The sequence below is a fragment of the Passer domesticus genome, chromosome 2 (genome assembly GCF_036417665.1).
Source record: "Passer domesticus isolate bPasDom1 chromosome 2, bPasDom1.hap1, whole genome shotgun sequence".
Classification (NCBI taxonomy): domain Eukaryota; kingdom Metazoa; phylum Chordata; class Aves; order Passeriformes; family Passeridae; genus Passer; species Passer domesticus.
In genome coordinates, this window is record NC_087475.1 from 67,743,365 (window position 1) to 67,761,306 (window position 17,942).

The 17,942-nt window shown below is 33.7% G+C and overlaps 1 protein-coding gene across 9 annotated transcripts in view; it reads right to left on the minus strand.

Moving 5' to 3' along the window:
* NBEA (neurobeachin) overlaps positions 1-17,942 on the minus strand; it is a 452,703-nt gene that overhangs the window by 291,989 nt on the left and 142,772 nt on the right. For 5 of the 9 annotated variants that reach the window (XM_064409011.1, XM_064409014.1, XM_064409010.1 and 2 more), the window contains exons 24-30: positions 16,806-16,959; positions 10,107-10,130; positions 7,513-7,693; positions 6,745-6,875; positions 5,376-5,483; positions 3,615-3,783; positions 2,149-2,244 (exon numbers count right to left, since the gene is read on the minus strand). In XM_064409011.1, the coding sequence (XP_064265081.1) occupies positions 2,149-2,244; positions 3,615-3,783; positions 5,376-5,483; positions 6,745-6,875; positions 7,513-7,693; positions 10,107-10,130; positions 16,806-16,959 (863 nt within the window). The remainder of the gene's footprint in view (positions 1-2,148; positions 2,245-3,614; positions 3,784-5,375; positions 5,484-6,744; positions 6,876-7,512; positions 7,694-10,106; positions 10,131-16,805; positions 16,960-17,942) is intronic. The other 4 variants (XM_064409013.1, XM_064409015.1, XM_064409017.1 and 1 more) reach the window with 4 other exon arrangements.

Genomic DNA, 17,942 nt, shown 5'->3' on the forward strand with positions numbered 1-17,942 from the left:
CTGATCACATACTGTAATGTACTTGAGACAAGTAGGGTCTCAGACAGATTTAAATAGATTTTAACTAAAAATATTGCCCCACACAATGGAAAAAAAAAAAAGTAAGAATTTCACGAAGAACAAAATCATTATCTTAAATACTGATAATATAGATAATTCTATCTTAACCTTTCCCTGGTAACTTTCCTGGTCAGATAATTAGATTCTACTAAAAATGGATAAATGGTTTTCTTTTAAGGAGACAAGCCCTCTTCCTGAATTAAATAGATCTTTTCTAGTACAGTTCTAACAATTATGATACTACTTGCTTGATAAAAGAAGAAAAAATTCTTTATATCCATCTAGTGCCATATGGAATGAATAAAATATGTCTTCACTTCCAAGTAACAACCAAATTTCTATCAATTTTTTAGTAAGTATGACTTTGCTTTAAAAATGTGTTGTTAATTTTAAAGGCTACATTAAACCACTTTGTATTAAGTAAAAATACCTTAAAATTTAAAATCATATTCAAAAATTACATTTGCTGCCAATATCTGAAAGCAAGTCAGGTCACTGAAAAAACCCAATTGGCTTATGCACTGGAATCAAGGATTCTCTTGAAATGACAAATACGTTTTATCTTCTGGCCTTTTATGACAGCATTTGCAATTTTTTTTTCATTTATCTATTTGCTGATGTTCAAAACTGAGGAACTGTGTTAACAATATAAAAAGTGGAATTATTTTTCCTCCAATGGGTAAAGCTGTAAAGAATATGAGACTGACATAAGACTCAGACACTGAAAACACTTAAGGATCTGATGATATCAACAAATAACTAACCACAGATAACATTTCCTTTACTGAATAATTTATTTCTAAAGCCAAACCACTTTTCTTTCTAACCTGCTTAGACTTTCAATGTAGCTCTATTGAACCATTTCTAAACCAAAATTATGTTACTTGAACTTAAGGTAAAACAAGTACAATAGATAATAATATTACTATTGAGCAATAAAAAATATTTTCTTCTTTGTATGGCAGACAATCTTACGAATCAAAATCACAAACCCTGGTTTGCACTGTTAAAAATTAAAGCAATTTATAATATACATACATCAAATTTATACATACATACACATATCAAAGCTCAAGAAATGCCAGATTAACACAGTAATAGTTCAAGTTGATGTAATAAGTGTTTTAACAGAATACTCCCAGAACAGCATATGACAAGCATGTCACCTTATTACTCAAGTATAATGTCAATTATTCTTTTCTTTACAAATTGTATGCATTCTAAATCACTTATGCTTTTAAAAAATTGTCTTTTTACCCAATGAGACTTTACAAAATTATATCACGGACATTTTCATCAAATTAATTTCTTAAAATTCTTTTACATTCTGTGTTTACAGCACATTGCATGCAAATAATTGTGGAAATGTACATGCAAACTTGGCTAAAGTTACATTCAGGTAACCCTCTCTTTTTCAAGAGCTGACAAAAACCCCCATGTTCCTACCTTACTGAGTATCTATTAAAACATACAAACAAGCAAAACAAAACAAATCAGGCCCAAAACATATAATAGTTGCTTTGGTAGAAAAATTGGTTTCCTTCAAGAAAAACACAGCACAGCACATTAAGTAACAGGCATAAATAATTCACATACAGTATCAGAGGTTTACATACCATCAGGAAGGCAAGAAAAAAAGCGAGAAAGGAAGGCAAAAGAACAGGAAAAGATACAGGGAAAGGGAATACTACAAAACTACTTTATACTTCATGTGGTATGCAATATTTTCAAAACAGGCCTGATTTTATTTTCATGGGCCTAATATTGTAGCAGAATAACCACAAACCCAAAGCATTTAAATTTTCCTATATACATTCCCTTCTCGTGACTGTTTTTCTTTCGGGTTTTTTTAGTAGTTACATTTTATTTTATAATAATTAAAGATAATAAATTGTTGTGAAAGTGGGAGAGACACTTCCTAGAAAAATGTAGGCAGGAAGTTAAAGTTTTAAAGGTGTCATCAGGTCTGATCTCCATGTAACCTGAGGCGTATACTTATTTATCAACAGTAACATCACATTTAGTTCTTGAAGTGCATTACATTAAATAAGAACACCCAAACAGGTTAGGAGATGATGTTAATATTACCTTTGTAAAATGAGTGGGCAAAGCTCTGCTCAGGAATTAACTTGGCAAGGAATCCATGGTTCAAACTTGGGTGAGGGATAGATGGTATGACCACAACTGTGGAGAAAATCATGGAATCAAATGTGAGCCAGCTAGTATTCATGTGTGGCCTGGTCCACTGTGGATCCATGACAGATATCCTATCTCATTGAAACATGCAAATATGGTATTACCAACCAAAAAAAAAAAAAAAAAAAAAAAGGCATTTCTAAAAGAAAAAAAACCAATTTCCTTATCAAGAGATAGGAAACAGCATACCTATTATTTGGGCACTTCAAGAGCAACATTTATAAGGAAAAAGAGACACAGATAGATATATACAAGCAAATAGGCAAGACAATAATGGATGAAAGTAGCAGTTTCTTAGTTCACAACCATAATGTTAAATCAGGAAGACAAAAAGAATTATGAATTCTCTTAACTGGCTGTTTATGTAGTATTTTTCAAATGGGAAGCCTACAAGCACATTGACTTCAGAAAATTACATAAACTTAGCAAATTAAAACAGCATGATGAATCATAAAATAATGACTAAACATGAATATAACACAAATTGGAGGAAAATTTCTATGAAGAATGAAAATTAGCAACTTCATAAATGAAGAAAGCAATTAAAGATCAATACAAGAACAAAAACATACACAAAAATTTTTGTGGACAAATGCAGCTCCTGTTTTCAACTCTCTTAATGCAGAAGGTACAGTTATAATCAATCCAATCAGACTTGAGAAAAAGAATGCTGGACTGAGTGCAAAATATTTGAAGCAGAATGGGGTAAGGTTTGCATCCCTCATTTCTAACAGGTTCTGAGACCTAACAGATTCCCTCCTTTAGGGCTGAAGAACACATGCCAGTAAAACCACTACTGAAACAGGTCACAAAAAGTTCAGTCAAAGAAGGCAATAGCAATGTTTTCTTTTTATTCTGTTGTTCCCATAGGATTTTAAATGCAGGCATCAATACAGACTCCAAGAAAGTCCTCAGTCCTCACTAATACCCTTCCATAAATTTCCTCAAACAAAGGGAGCTTGTGAAGGCAAGCACTCTCTGTTTATTCATTTTGTGGTATAAAGATATCTGTTTTTCCTAACACACAACAGATTCAGGAAAATTTTTGGTAACTACCTTGTACTTCACAATTTTAACTCCAGTAGGAATCCTGGCTTTTTATAATTATTTTGAAATGAAAGAAAAATAAAAACATTTAAAAAGATACAAATGAAAATTGGTAATACCCTGTAAGCAAATACAGAGAATACATGAAATATGACAATGTATTTTAAAACCACAAATTATTATACTGGAAGAAAGTAGGAGGCAATTTCCTATCAGGATCTTAAGCTACTCTCTAAAAATACTTTGTAGTAAAATAATTACAGTTCCAAAGGAAAAAAAAATCACATAACATTTGAAGAAAACAAATTTACCTGTACTTGTTGGTGAATTTATTTCTTGTCTGATATTTCTACCTGCTTGGCTCCCAGACCTCGCAGTTTCTCGCTGTGGTTCCAGGATGTCGCGGTACTTGGAGACCATCAGGACTGAGATGAAGTAAACCACAGCCAAAGCTAGGAACTGAGCTTGCTTGCTGTCATCCTGTGCCAGGGAAAAATAAACACATCTAGAATATTGAATATTTGCATGGACTTTTATTACAAAACCATCACAAATCTTAAGAGTTAATATCTTTCTGAAAGGCTGCTTCTGCCAGCATAGCAGGAAATGGATAATGCAGAAGGCTGAGTGGATTTTCAGTGGAGTAGTACACACACAGAGCACATAGTAAGTACTGAATTTTGGAAGTAATTTGCCAACTACACAACAAATCTCAGGGTTTGTGGAATAAATGGATTTTCAAAACAGAGGCCTGACTCTACTCTGAGAGTGCTTTAAAGGCTTCCTGGCAGCAAGGGCAACTGTCTTCTGCTGTCCTAAGGATGAGATTGTGATAGCCCCTGACAGAAGGAGGTAAGGGGTACAATTGCTGAGAGGGAAATCTAAACTCACTGATGTTTCTCTAGCTGATGCTGGATGCATAAGCAGGCATAACAGCTTCTGGTAATACATAAAAGCAGGGAGAACGTACCCCTGTTTTTCTTTCAGAAATAACTTGTGCATTCTGATTTCCCCTTCCATAGGAGATGTCAGCAGCAATCCTAGTTTTCCAGGATTGATTTAAGTGAAAGCCAGAACCACTATAACTTTGTTGTCTTCTTTTCTTCTCATCCCACATAATCTGCTGTTCAATGGAAACTGCCATCTATGGCTTAGATTTTATCCTGATTGAGATTAAATTGCTCCAATTCAACTGAAATGTCTTTTATTATTATTATTATCATGTAATACTTAACATGATAAAATTAAAACTTTAGTTTCTATCTACTCCTATAGTGGTTTCATCTTCTCAATTTCACAAATATGTATTTTCTATTACAGTTCCAGTGCTTGTTTTCAATGTTTTCTGGTGTTATTTAACCTGGTTGCATGTTTTTGCATGTCTTAAAATAAATAGATCTCTTATTAATTTATTTTACAGAAGTTCCAGAGACATGCTTTCTTGTATTCTTTTCTCCATTAGTTAAGAAAAGAACAGGTGACAGAATATTGCCTCTTTGAACTCAGGCTGGAGAATTTAAATGTAACATATGAACTTGCAGGCATACAGTAATAATTCCTATTGCACTACACTCAAAAACAAATATATTGTGGTGCAGCTTTGTGCTAAAAGCCATTGCAGAAAAATCTGAAAAACATTTTTATATATGTTTACATACATAAATGTGTTCAGCAGAAGTGAGAATTGTGTTTGCAAACTGATTTGCTGCATTTCTGTAACATATGTACTAATTCTTCTTTCTGCCCTGGTTGGACAAATAGTTAGCACCTTTACTAATGCAATTTTAATCAACATATGTTGTAACTGATTTATCTTGGCTGTGTTTATTTGGCTAGTATAAGATTGAGCCTGAGTGTTAAACACAGTTAACTACTAATCTCAAACAGCTTAATCAATATATTTTTAAGTGTAGAAGGTGGCTGGTAGTTACAACGTCATAAGCAGAGAGTTTTCAGATAATATATGAAGTGCCACACATGAAGGATATTTTTAATTTGTGTACAATCAAAATCTCCTTCAAAACATAAGTGATGATTTTGCAGAAGAAAGAATTACAGCACACATTACTCACCACATCACGGAAAACAACTGCTCGTAGACGATTAATATCAACATCCTGAAGAAGCCTATCAGGGTCTTTTATGGGAGAAAGATTCCCAGGGACATTTTCAAGGGGAGTCTAAAAATAAAAAGTAGTGAGATTTTTTGGTCCCCTCAAAATATCAAAGCATTTCTGTTAGAACCTTAATTTGACATTTATTTTTTCAGCTATTACATCAATCTTAGATGATATTCCACATAATACTCAGATAAGGTCTCTAGAAATAAAGTGATGCTTTGAATTATTTTCTTAATGACAGTAATATGTAAATTATGACATCTTTCCAGAAGATTGGTACAACTGCATGTCTAGACAGAGTTAAGATAATAATTTTCACACAAAAGTTTGTTTCAGATTATAGTTTCTTCATAACAGAACAAAAAATTATCTCTAATGTTTGAAAATGCTGAACAGAAATATAAAAATAAATATTAATTTTACTGAGACTTATTACAGGCTACTAATAAAATACTGCTACTATTTTAAAAAGATAGAATAGCATGCCTACTTTAAGAAATAAAATGTATTAAATGTGAGGCCTGAACACCTGAAAGTCTGCTTTTAGTGGGTTTACTTGCATTGAATACAGCAATATTGAAAAAGGTAATGTCTTTGTGAGATTTAGTGAAATAATATTATGAAAGGAGCTAACTTTGTAACACCTATTTAAAAACGTCTTTAGAAAGGAAAAAAACCCCTGATTAAGTAATGAAAATATCATAGCAAAAAGAAGCAATCCTTTACATCACACAATGTCTTATATTTTAGTCATGGCCACTGCCAAATTATTTCAGATTTTTATTTCTGTATCCCCAAAGTCTTAAAGCTGTGAGCAAGTTAAAAATATATTAAAATGAAGAAGAATGAATTAATGACACAGGAAAATCTAAGCGGTAACTGAATATCCAATAAAATATAACTTCTGAAAGCAGACAGTAAATACTGATGCCTAATGTGCATTCAAAGGTCCATTGAAGCTATTGGAACTCAAATATCCCACCAACAGAGATGCAATTGCAGGATTTCATCAAAAGTGGAGAGTAACCTGATGGAAAAAAAAATTATGCAAGTATATAGTGCAGATGTGAGTAAAGGGACTTGTTCTTTCAAGTAGGCCAAGCAAGAGTGCAAAAGCTGGTTTGAATTGGTACAGTCATACTCCTGCATTGAGATTTTCATCTTTCAAAGAAGCCTCTTCACACACTTCGACCATAAACCAGCTAACAGCAAAAACCTAAGTTCTTGCCAAATATTTGAGAAGGCAGTTAAATTATTTTCTGATCCTAAAAAAGTATTCAGGCTTGCCATCATTGCTGTTGGTTACTTAATGATCAGTTACCTTGGTTGCTGCTGATGCCGTTACACCCTGAAGAGCATCTTGCGTTTTACCGCCAATTAATGACGTCTTGTTTACTCTCTCTCTTTGCCTTTGCCGGCATTCTAAGCAGTTCCTCACAGCCACACAACAAACTAAAAGAAGAAAGGAAAATGCCACAAATTAGAGTATTTTTTCAATATTAAATTTAGAACACCAATTAGCACTCATTACTAGTAGGCAGTAATTGAAAATTTGATTAAAAATTGAGAATTGAGAATAACTCATAAGTTTTATACCAGGAGCAGTAAAATGATCAGTATCACAAGTGGTATGAATAACAGTAAACAGAGAAAATAAATGCCATGATGTTGCAAAATATATTGAGAGCTACAGTGTCTGCACAAGTAACCCACTCTTTTTTTTTTTTACATAGACCATTGAGTCCTACAAATCCACAGAGACTTGCATAAGAAAAACTGCAATATGGAGGTAGTAAAGCAGCTTTTAGAAAAAAAAAAATCATCCGTTTACTGACTTAAATTTAATATTTTTACTCTCCCTGAATATATACAACTTGAACTACATAAGGAAGAATATTTTCAGACATGTCTTTCTTATGACTAAATTGAATTAGCCTTAAAAACATATCAGATCAATAAATAATAAATGGGATTTTTACTTTATCACATCAAGCTCTACCTACAAGGTCCTTTCCTGCACATGTCACTATTTGATCCATTGCAACTCATTGATCTGTAAGTAACTATTTAATACATCCTGTTGACTTACCAAGCCTTAGGCACTGTCGCATTAGACCTCCAGAAGACATGTTTTTTTCAGCTTCAATCTCACTAAAATTTAGAGAACTGGCAAATACTAGTACATCAACCATTGCCATCAGACGGCTGAGAAACGTTACTGCTGTCTCTGCCGACATTCCTTGTGTCACTTCAATATTTTCCAATTCAGTCTTTAAAAGGAGATAATTGAATTAAACAGTTTGAACACAACTGAAATATAAAGACAGCACATACACATAGAAATCTAAATTGTTATGCTTAATGGCAGATAGATTGAAAAGTTATATAAAATTCTCCTACTGATAGCATTAACATAAGTGTGAGTGAAATTCAAAGTAAGGCAGCATGAAGAGCAAGAAAATTCTTTACATGCTGTAATAGATGAGAAAAAATCTAATATAAATGAGAAAGTTATTAGCAATAACATAGACAAAGAAAGGGTAGATAAGAAAACAATGCATGGTTTAAAAATGTGCAACATATTCTTATGTTCTTCCATAGGCTACACCAACAGGTAACAGATTAAAGGAATTACTCTGTGTACAGCTATTACTTTATGTTCTTTTACATAAGCAAATGTGAGGAGTGGAGTGGGAAAAAACATACAGTTTTGAGCTCTGTTTCCATGATTTGATTTCTCCTGCAATGTTTACAGCATATGGAATCCTAACAGAATCAAATTCATCAGTTTATGTTTGCTACCTCATGACAACAACAGAGGGAAAGTAAAAAGGGACAAGTGACATGGCATGGAGCTCACATGTCCCAGAGAGTTGCTATTTCTTTCCTAACGCTGGACTCTCCTTAGCGGGAATCAGCAGAAAATTTCTGAATGAATTCAATATTTCTGAAAACTAAATTTTTTTTTCTCAAAAAAAGACACTTAGATGTCCAGAATCATGTTTTCAAATGCCTTCAGGTATTTAAGAGTGCAGATAAGTGAGGAAACAGCTTAATCCAAAACAAAAAATATCTGTTTAACCACTTTTACCTCTGGAGCTAGGCAAACTGAAAACAGCGATGTGTGACACTTGTCTGCATCCAGAATTGTACGCCTAAATACTATTTTTAAATTTGTTTAAAAGTGGCTGATTCTTACTGATTGTCAACAAGCTTTCCAGTTGCAAGACTTTCTGAACACACAGTTTAGTCCCTTTGAAAAGTACTTTCATTGTGCTTCTCTACTTTGATTAATTTGTTTAGAAGTATTTATTAAAACAAAAAAATATATATATTTTGTGCTCTTAAGGTAATTTCCTTCTAAAGGAAATAAAAAATACAGAACACAAAAAATTTGTTTATTTCCATACTCCTGAAACATTATTAGCCACATTCATGGCTTACTCTGAAGAATATTTTTACATCCAAAATTATAAAAGTGCAAACTGTGCCAAACAGTATTAAAGAAACAATTGTTTTGAAAGATGAAAGATACAAAGTGGCATGTGTCACCATAATGATAGATAGCCCTTCATTTAATTTCTCTTAAGGATATAGCATGTCAGTCATATGAGTGATTTGGGAAGGGCTGTCATCTGTCTGAACTGCCCAATAATATTAGAAAAATAATAAAATGACAACTCTCAGAAGAAAGATTTTGAGCCTATCTCCTACCTTCTTTGGCCAGGGCTCCCCTGTTTAGTTTGTGCTGCGTTCCTACCTTTTGGAAAAATAGGTTGCTGGGGTTTTTATAACAGACTGGAAGAAGATTTTTTGAAAGCACTCACCCAAAGAAAATATATTTGCAAAAATCTATAGCCATAACAGTCTGCTAGAAAAACTCATATGTGGTTATGGAAACTTGAACTTTGAACTCATGCTTGAAATAACATCAGGCTCACTTGCAGCCAGTTGAGTGCCTGATGTCGATTTTTATCGAGTCTCAACTGTATTGTGCCAATCATAGTCTTAAACCTCTCAGAATATCTGTTGCTTTTTTATTTTTGCAAGTTATGTATTAAATTCACTGGATATAAGATTTAGTGCATTTTAGAAAACTTTGAATTAAAAAGAATTTATTTTTTTACAAATCTCCCTAAAATTGTTACATGGAGGAAAAAAAAGACTGACAGTTTTTTTGCACTAAACTTACCATCATTTCTACCTGTTAAATACTGCACATTGGTATTGTAATCATGTCTAAAATATATTCCATTATTGATCAAGCTGCCTTCTAGTATCACCAATATTTTATATAGTGCTATCTCCAAAACTCATTGAAAAGTGAACAGATCACTATTCCATAACTTCTCAGTGTAATTTAAGAGAAGTCTTTCATACAATGAACACGTCCAGAACATAAAGAGTTTCTCTACTGACAACTGCATTTATAACTTCAATTAGCTCACAGGCCTGACTATGTTCAGCCCAGGAGCCAACAGCAAGCACCATCATTGACAATGCATTAGGTTGTTAAGTGAAATATTCTAGGAAAAGTTAGTTACTACACCTAATATAATCCTAGTCACATTCCACCGTATGTTACAGGAAAAGTATAGTAAGAATAATAATAGTAAAAGAAAGCCATAATATCAAAAGATAAAAAATAAGATATTTTTGAAAATGCAAAAAACTGAAACTTACAGCAGCAATACTAACCTTAGAACCCTGGACATGCAACAGACAAAACAGACAACAGATCACAACAATAAAAGAAAAAGAAAATTATTTAAGTTAACTAAAAAACACAAGGTAAATTGAAACAAATTAGTATCTTGGAATTATACATTTGTTTAATTTATATTTAAAACAGCAAAACATTTAAGCTCAGCATGAACATTTGAAAGTAACGACTTGTCAAAGATAGCTATGCACAAGGAAAACTTTAAATCTCGTATTATTATAGAGTTCACGTAAACACTGATTCTTCCAAAGCAATTTTATGAAGCAATGCAAAAAAAAGTAATGTTTTAACTAATTATATAGATATGAGTATTTTACAACAAGCCATTCAACTGAAATGTAGTAAAGAGTAGTTCATCCTTTTATGAGGAGGCAAATATGTTTAAAATGCTTTGGAAAAACAAATATGAATTACAACAAGCAATGCTCTGGTTCTTCATGCATAATGCTCTTCCCTTGAATACATTACAAGACAGGTTATTACAATATTGCATTTGGGTGTGATTTCTTCAACCTAAACTAGTGTCAAACTAGATATGACAACGTTTTTGAACCACAGGAAAAAATATCAGGACTAAGACACTCAGACTGAGTTGCCCTTCAAATTTCACTATTCACAATTAAATGTGTGTTAAATTTGTATGGTTTTGTTTTAGGTAGAACCACTCTCTCTATTACCATAGTGGTCTAGGAACTAATTCTGAAGTTTTCAATGGTTTTGTTTTAAAATAGAAAGAAACTTCTGATTCTGTCAGTTATCATTTCTATAATTTAGACAGTGGAAAAACCTAATCTAACAAAAAGAAAAACAATCTGAAATGAACAACTTTCTTCCCTCTTGGGGCAGAAAATACAATGCTCAACCACTTTTTAAATGTGTCTTCATCTTTTTGTTGCTGGATGCAGTGGGGGAATTAAGTTGTGGCTATTATCTCTCAATTACTGGCTGACAATTTTGATATCAGTTTTGCCACTTTTGATGCTCAGAATTGTTGTAGACCACACAGCACCCGTGGAACCACACGAGTCCTGAACATGATAATGCTAACACTATACACAGGTAATACATCTCAGCTTTTAATCCGCAGACCTAATGAGGCCATCATTAAATGTTTAATTAATGGAGTTTGTGGACAGTTCATATAACACCAGCAGCCCTCAGATCGCAATCTGAGAGCTGATATTTTGAATTTTGCAAGTAAGAAGCTGAATATAGACATAGAATAAGTGGAAAAACAAACTGATTGCAAGGGGCCTGGAAATTTGTTCTGTATTGTCACATATATTTAAACTTCTCAAATGTCTTTTGTCTTGCTCAATGTCCTCAAGTCCTTGTCACAGCTGCTATCCTTGCAGCAAGCAGTGATTTCTTCAAATTACTGGCTTGTACACGAAATGTTTTATCTGTAAACCAGTTTCTATTAACAGAAAGCATCTTCTGTAAACATTTTCTCTTATAGGTCCTGTTTTTCACACTTCATAACATCTTAATATCTTCCTTATGGTTGAAGTTATTTTTAGAAAGCCTCAAAGACATCCCCAACATAAAAGAGAAAATAAAAGGTAATAGTATTTTGTATTTTATGACCTCCCCATAATTGTAGTAGAGTTATCTAATATTCCCAATTTAATATACTAGACATCAGAATTAAAAAGTAGAAGACATTCCAAATTATACTGTAAACCAAAAACATGCTCATATTTTTTGTTAATATCTGCTTCAATTTCAAATTTTTTCATATATACAACTGGCAACACTGTAAAAACACCAGCATTTGAAGCAAGTTCATGTGCAGACCTTAGGATAAAGGTAGTATAGAACTGAAATTTAATGAAATATTAAAAATTGTGGGAATAGATTATTGTGAATTACAGTAAACTTTGCCCTGCATGCCATAGAAGTATATAACCTTCTTTGGATTCTTGAGTTACCCACAGAATTTTGAGTGCTTTGTTTACACCAAAGATGCAAGTTTTTATTTTATTCTCTTTTCTTTTTGTTTTTAATTTATATTTAAAGTTTTCTATTCAGATCATCCTAGTCTGGATTTAAAAAAAAACCCAAAAACTAAAAATCAACCAAACAAATAAAAATCCAAAACCATACCAAAAAGAAAACAAAAAAAACTCTGCAAGATAAAAGGCAGATTTCTTTTACAGGAGTTCCATAGTGAAGGAATTCTATAGTTAAGAGTGCCCATTCTATAGCAGGCAAGGAATCACGCAATAATCTTCCACTCAGCCCAGAAGAATTGCCATTTCACTCCAAATCAAAACTATGCAAAGGAAGAAAAATATTTTTGAAATGGGGGGATTTTTCAAACATTCATCTTTTTAAGGAAACTGTGACAGTACAACTTTTTTTTTTAGCAATGGAGGGAACTTGATATAGAGTCTGTTGCACAAAAAAACCCACCAAAACAGAACAAAATAACCCACAACAAACAAAACTAAAACCGTAATTGCTCCGGCATTCTGAAAGTAATTTTGTTAAATTTATCCTTGGCTCTTTTCTTCAAATACATTTAATTAATTCAAGCATCTAATATTCAACATCTGTTTTACTAATAAGAAATAGGTGAACTGCTTTATAAAAATCAGAGGCAATGGGATATATGTAGGAGCAGATAACTCTACATCAGATTGTTGAGAAGAGAGTTTTGCAGCAGAATTTAGGACTGCTTAAGAATGAGTGGCCCAGATTTGCTAGAACTCCAACTGATCCACCGAAATAAAGGAACTGTGCACAGGCACGACTGTAAGACAGTTGAAAAAGGAACTGTGTGCTTCTATCTATCTTTGTTCATTAGAAAACAAGGTATCTCATAAAAAGAAAATGGATCGAAGAGGTTAACAATCATTCCAGCCAGACCCTACAGGGATCTGGTAGACGTCTACATCAGAGATATCTAAATAATTTGCTTCTGTTGAGTAGATCTCCATTGGATAGAAATCTCTGCCACATGAAAGTACCTCAAGTGAATACTGAGATTTTGCCTTAATCTCTTCATGAATTCCATCGCTTTTCAATAATCCCAAAGTTAAAGGGTGGAATGACCTTTACTGTCTGCTCTATACTCTTTTTGCTTTCATGTTTCAGTATTCCAGACCAAAAAGTAGATTAATTTTTTGTTAGTGGATGTAAATACATCATCTATGCCACAAATAAAATATACTAAGAGGAAACAAGAACTACTACTTTAAAATTTCAATATGGGCCCCAAAAGACCATCAATGGGAGTATCATCATTCATGAAAGTGAAGAAGGAAGAAATTAACTAAAAATGAGCTCACAGTTGTTGATAAATTGAATATATGTGTTCTAGAGGATCTACAAAATGTGACAGTTTTGACATCCCAGAAAAGCTCCACAGAACAGAGATATGGAGGATCAGAGACCAAATAAGAAGATGGCGTGGATTCAAACAGGCACACCAGGAGATGTGACTCAATCCTAGAGTCACACAGGATATGGAACTGAATAAAGACATGATTAACCACTCTTTTCATAGTATAAACAGTAAAGCACATAGTGACTTTATGCATTTAAGCAGGCTTAAGAAAAACAAAGACATGAAGTGCTTCGAAGGTTATATAATTGCTTTGTCAGGCTCAATGCCATAGGATATTATGGAAGCTAAAAGCGTAAGTAGCTTCAAAAAAGATTAGATGAAGTCAAGAAGGATGAATTCCTCAGTGGTTATTAAATATGACAGCTCAAACACCATCTCTAGTTGTTAAAATCCTAAATGCTGAAACAGAGTGTTATTAGAGCAATCAATATGCTTGCTCAGACTTCTGCATTTTGATGTAAGCTGCAAACAGCCACTGTTGGTGGCAGAATGCTAAAGCAGACAGGCCCTTGGGCTGACCCAGTGAGGCAGCTTATGTGGCCTGTGAACAGCTTCCTTTTGGAAGAGAAGTGCAACATGGCTTGAGAGGACTACTATTACCATGCCCAGTTTCAATTACAGAACTACACAGACTGACAGAATGGTTGGGGCTGGGAGGGATTCAGGAGGTGCAACACAAAATTTGAACTCTGTACCTTGTGGATAGAAAATTATTCATTAATGTAATAAATTATAACCCAGTAGGTTCCACATGGAAATCAAGAAACACTTTTCCATGGTGAGGCTGACTGAGCACTGACACAAACTGTGCACAGAGGCGATGGAATCTCCATCCTCAGAGATAGTATAAGACAATCCTGGACAACTGGGTGTAGATGGCCCTGCTTGAGCATGGGTGTTGGACCAGATGACCTCCTCTGTCCCCTTTCCAGCTTCAGCCATTCTGTGATTCTGTGCGTCTTTGAGTCATGAAGGAGAAAGCTTACAGATCCTTTCCCCCTTTAAGAGTTATTCTGGCAGAGAGTGGCCAGTAGCAGGCCTGCTGTAAGTGTTTTTATGCAGTGGAGATGTCATATCAATCTTCCAGTTTCAAATCTCTTCTCTCTTCCCATTAGCAGCTTCTGGAAGGAGGAGGGTGAGACAGCCTTTTGTAACTGATTGCTTTCAGTGGCCTGCTTTGCCCTTTCAAGGCTGAGGAGAAATATATTCTGAACCAGCAATCTATCCACCTCTCCACAGCAGTTCAAGGATGCACAAGCATTAGAAGCCTGAGAATCAGTACGAAACTTATTTTCATTCACCACATGATGGATACTCACAAGTGGTCTGATGCCCAGCAGGGCATCTGCTCCCTTCGAAACTGTGATTCAGAACAAGACTGAGGGAGAGCACCTAATTCTAAGGAGGGAGGATGGGCTGCACTCTTATCTGTCACAGTGATGAATAAATCCACCTTTCTTTTAATCTTTGTAGATGGGCAATGAGGAACAGGAATGGAGTTGAATAGGCAGGAAGAAGCCTTTTTTTTAATTTGACACAGTAGGATTCATTCAATTTGAAGCTAGAAACCAAACTTTAAGTGAATTACTTTATTTCACAATTTATTTTTATTTTACTGACCTAGACAGATGGTAAAATTAAGCATTCAAGTAATACACACAGTCCCCATATAGTGGATAGATGCGCACATAATAAGCAAATTTGAAAATGTAGTCTTTTGTATCAATGCATAAAAATCACTGCTACTGGGAAAGACAGTATTGATACACAATATTTTAGGAAATGGATCTGTAACTATTAAAGCTGTGTCAAGTAACTATCTATAGAGACATGCACACACACACATATATATTTATTATCCAAAATAAATAGATGGAAATGGATAACTTCAAAATTATTATTCCATAGCATGGTTCTGCAGTATCATACACCAGGACAAGAATTAAAACCCACAAAGGGCATTCATTGGAACTGCAGCTTAATTAATGTTCTGCCTGTTTTATATTTTTATATAAAAGACATCAAAGCACCATAATTTTCAAATGACACCTAAAATGTTTACTTTAAAAAAATATCCCCCAATGTCCTTAAAAGAAAGCTAGTGGAGCCTGTGTTTCAAGATGGCTCAATGTTTACTCACTCATACTTGTCAATATTTACAATAAAGTACTTGCAAAATCAGGACCTTAATGTTATTCTCCCGACTACAGACAATAATTGCAGTTTTTCACTTTTGCTTATAGTAAATATTTTACCAGTTAACACTGGAAAATAGTGTTTGGTGAAAAAATTTGGAAGAATTTAGTGAAAACAGTAAAGAGACAGCATCAAAAATTGTATTGTCTGTCTGAAAATTACATTAATGTTTAGCAAATTGCCAGCCCATGCATTCATACCATTCATATAAAATCTTCAAAAAAGGGGTCTTAAACTAGAAGAAACCGTAAAGAAAAAGTAATCTCAATTGCTGAATGGCTAGAAAAAATATTTGTGCTTTTACTGCACATTTTAAACCACATTTGCAGTTTCCAGTGCCTATTACCTATATTATTTCTGAGGAATCTCTTTGTCCTTTCTAGATCTCATTGTCTCCCCTTTCAAAGCCCTGTATTAACTACAGAAAACTTTTACAGGATGCTCAAGAAGACATTTAGTATAGAAGAAATAGTCACAGATATTAAATGCACAGACAAGGCATCTCATTCAAATAACTCATTTACTCTCGTCAATAATGTAATATTTATAAAATATTTCTCCCTTTTTAGTGATGATATTCTGCCTGCCTGAGCTTTAATCTGCTAAGAAGTCACAATTTTGAGGAGACAAAATATCAGTTATTTTCAGTACAAGATTAAAAAGAAACAAAAAAAGGCAGGGAAAGGACCTACTGAAGGACGAAGTAAACAGAGTAGACAGGGGATGACTTCTGGTCTCATTTGGCATGCAAACTAATAATGGCCATGCAAAAAAGGTTTATGAATATCAATGAGTAGACATCATAAAGCATGCTGTTTTGTTGCAAGAATCATTATCCTAATGGTCATCCCTTTAAATGAAATATTAAATAACTATGAAATATTATTCCTACTAAGTACTACTTCTCTGATAAAATAAGCATTTCAAATGTAAAATGTTATTAACATTCTGTATATCAAGGTTTAACAGTTTGATTATAAATTTAAATTTTTGAAGGAATTAGCAGAAAGGGGACAGGAGTCCCTAAAGAAGAAGAGTCAGCTGAAAATAGTAGTTTGCATTATTAACAACAATTTCTAATATGACCACTAGGTGGGAATATTGTACTTACAGTTGGGGATGTGGCTGCTGACAGCAATGGTAAAATTCCTCCACAAGCAATAATAATATTGTCTACCATTTGGGAGATGAGGTGTATTGTGTTGTGTACAAAAATAATATTTTCATTGCTATTGACAAAGTCCATCACTGACTTTGTGGAGTGGCTGCAAGGACAGAAGAAAAGAAGCATTAAAAATTAACAGTTAAAATAAATTTTAGACAAATATATTCTTTGCAACCATACTGTGAATGTTCCTTTGATAAAAAAGAAAAATTTGTTCTACAAATCTTTGCATGTAAATTGTCTAAAAATATCAACAAGGCTAGTTTAATGAACAAATTGATTGCTATCTCTTTGTGCACAGGATTACGTTCAAATACTCAGCTGAGAAGAACACCTTCTAATCTTTTATTCCTATCAACCAGTACTTTACTTCACAGGCAGTTCTGCTGAAGGCAATGGAGTTGTTTCTGCAGCCTGAAAGCAACTTAATATTGACTTCACCAAGCTGCAGCAGTGCCATTTGAAGCACCCTTGATAACATCTAATGATAACACCTGCTACTGTTTTAAAGGAGAAACTCAGTAACATGGCCATAACTTGATTTAATATCAACTTTGTTAACTGATAATAAAACTAGCATTAATAATAGCTCCACAAGCCACAGATGCTTGTAATCTCAGCGACCCCTAATTGGTGAGCAATTGTCCCATGAAACAACCACTACCCAAAAACATAAAAACCCCCATGTGAAAATATTGAGGAGTACCCTAAGTATGGTCTTTTCCCAAAGCAACATTTGTTGTCAGCTAGCAAACAAAAATTAAAGGCATCTACTGAAAATACACAATCTGAACTTTAACTTTCAAGTATTATCTGAACACATCCCATATACTTTGCCAAAAGCAAAATATCAAAATTGTCTATTTCCACGTGAGTATCACAGAACAAACAGTATTTCACCAAACTGGAAATTAAATGCAGTATAAATTGTTCCTTTGACAAAACTATGCTCACATTTTGTGAACATTAACTATTCTGTAGTGGAAATTAGCGTCAATTGTCTCCCTTATATTGTAGCTACAGAGTACCTCTATTAACATGTACAAAATGTACAAAAACACTAGGAAATCACATTGCTGTCAT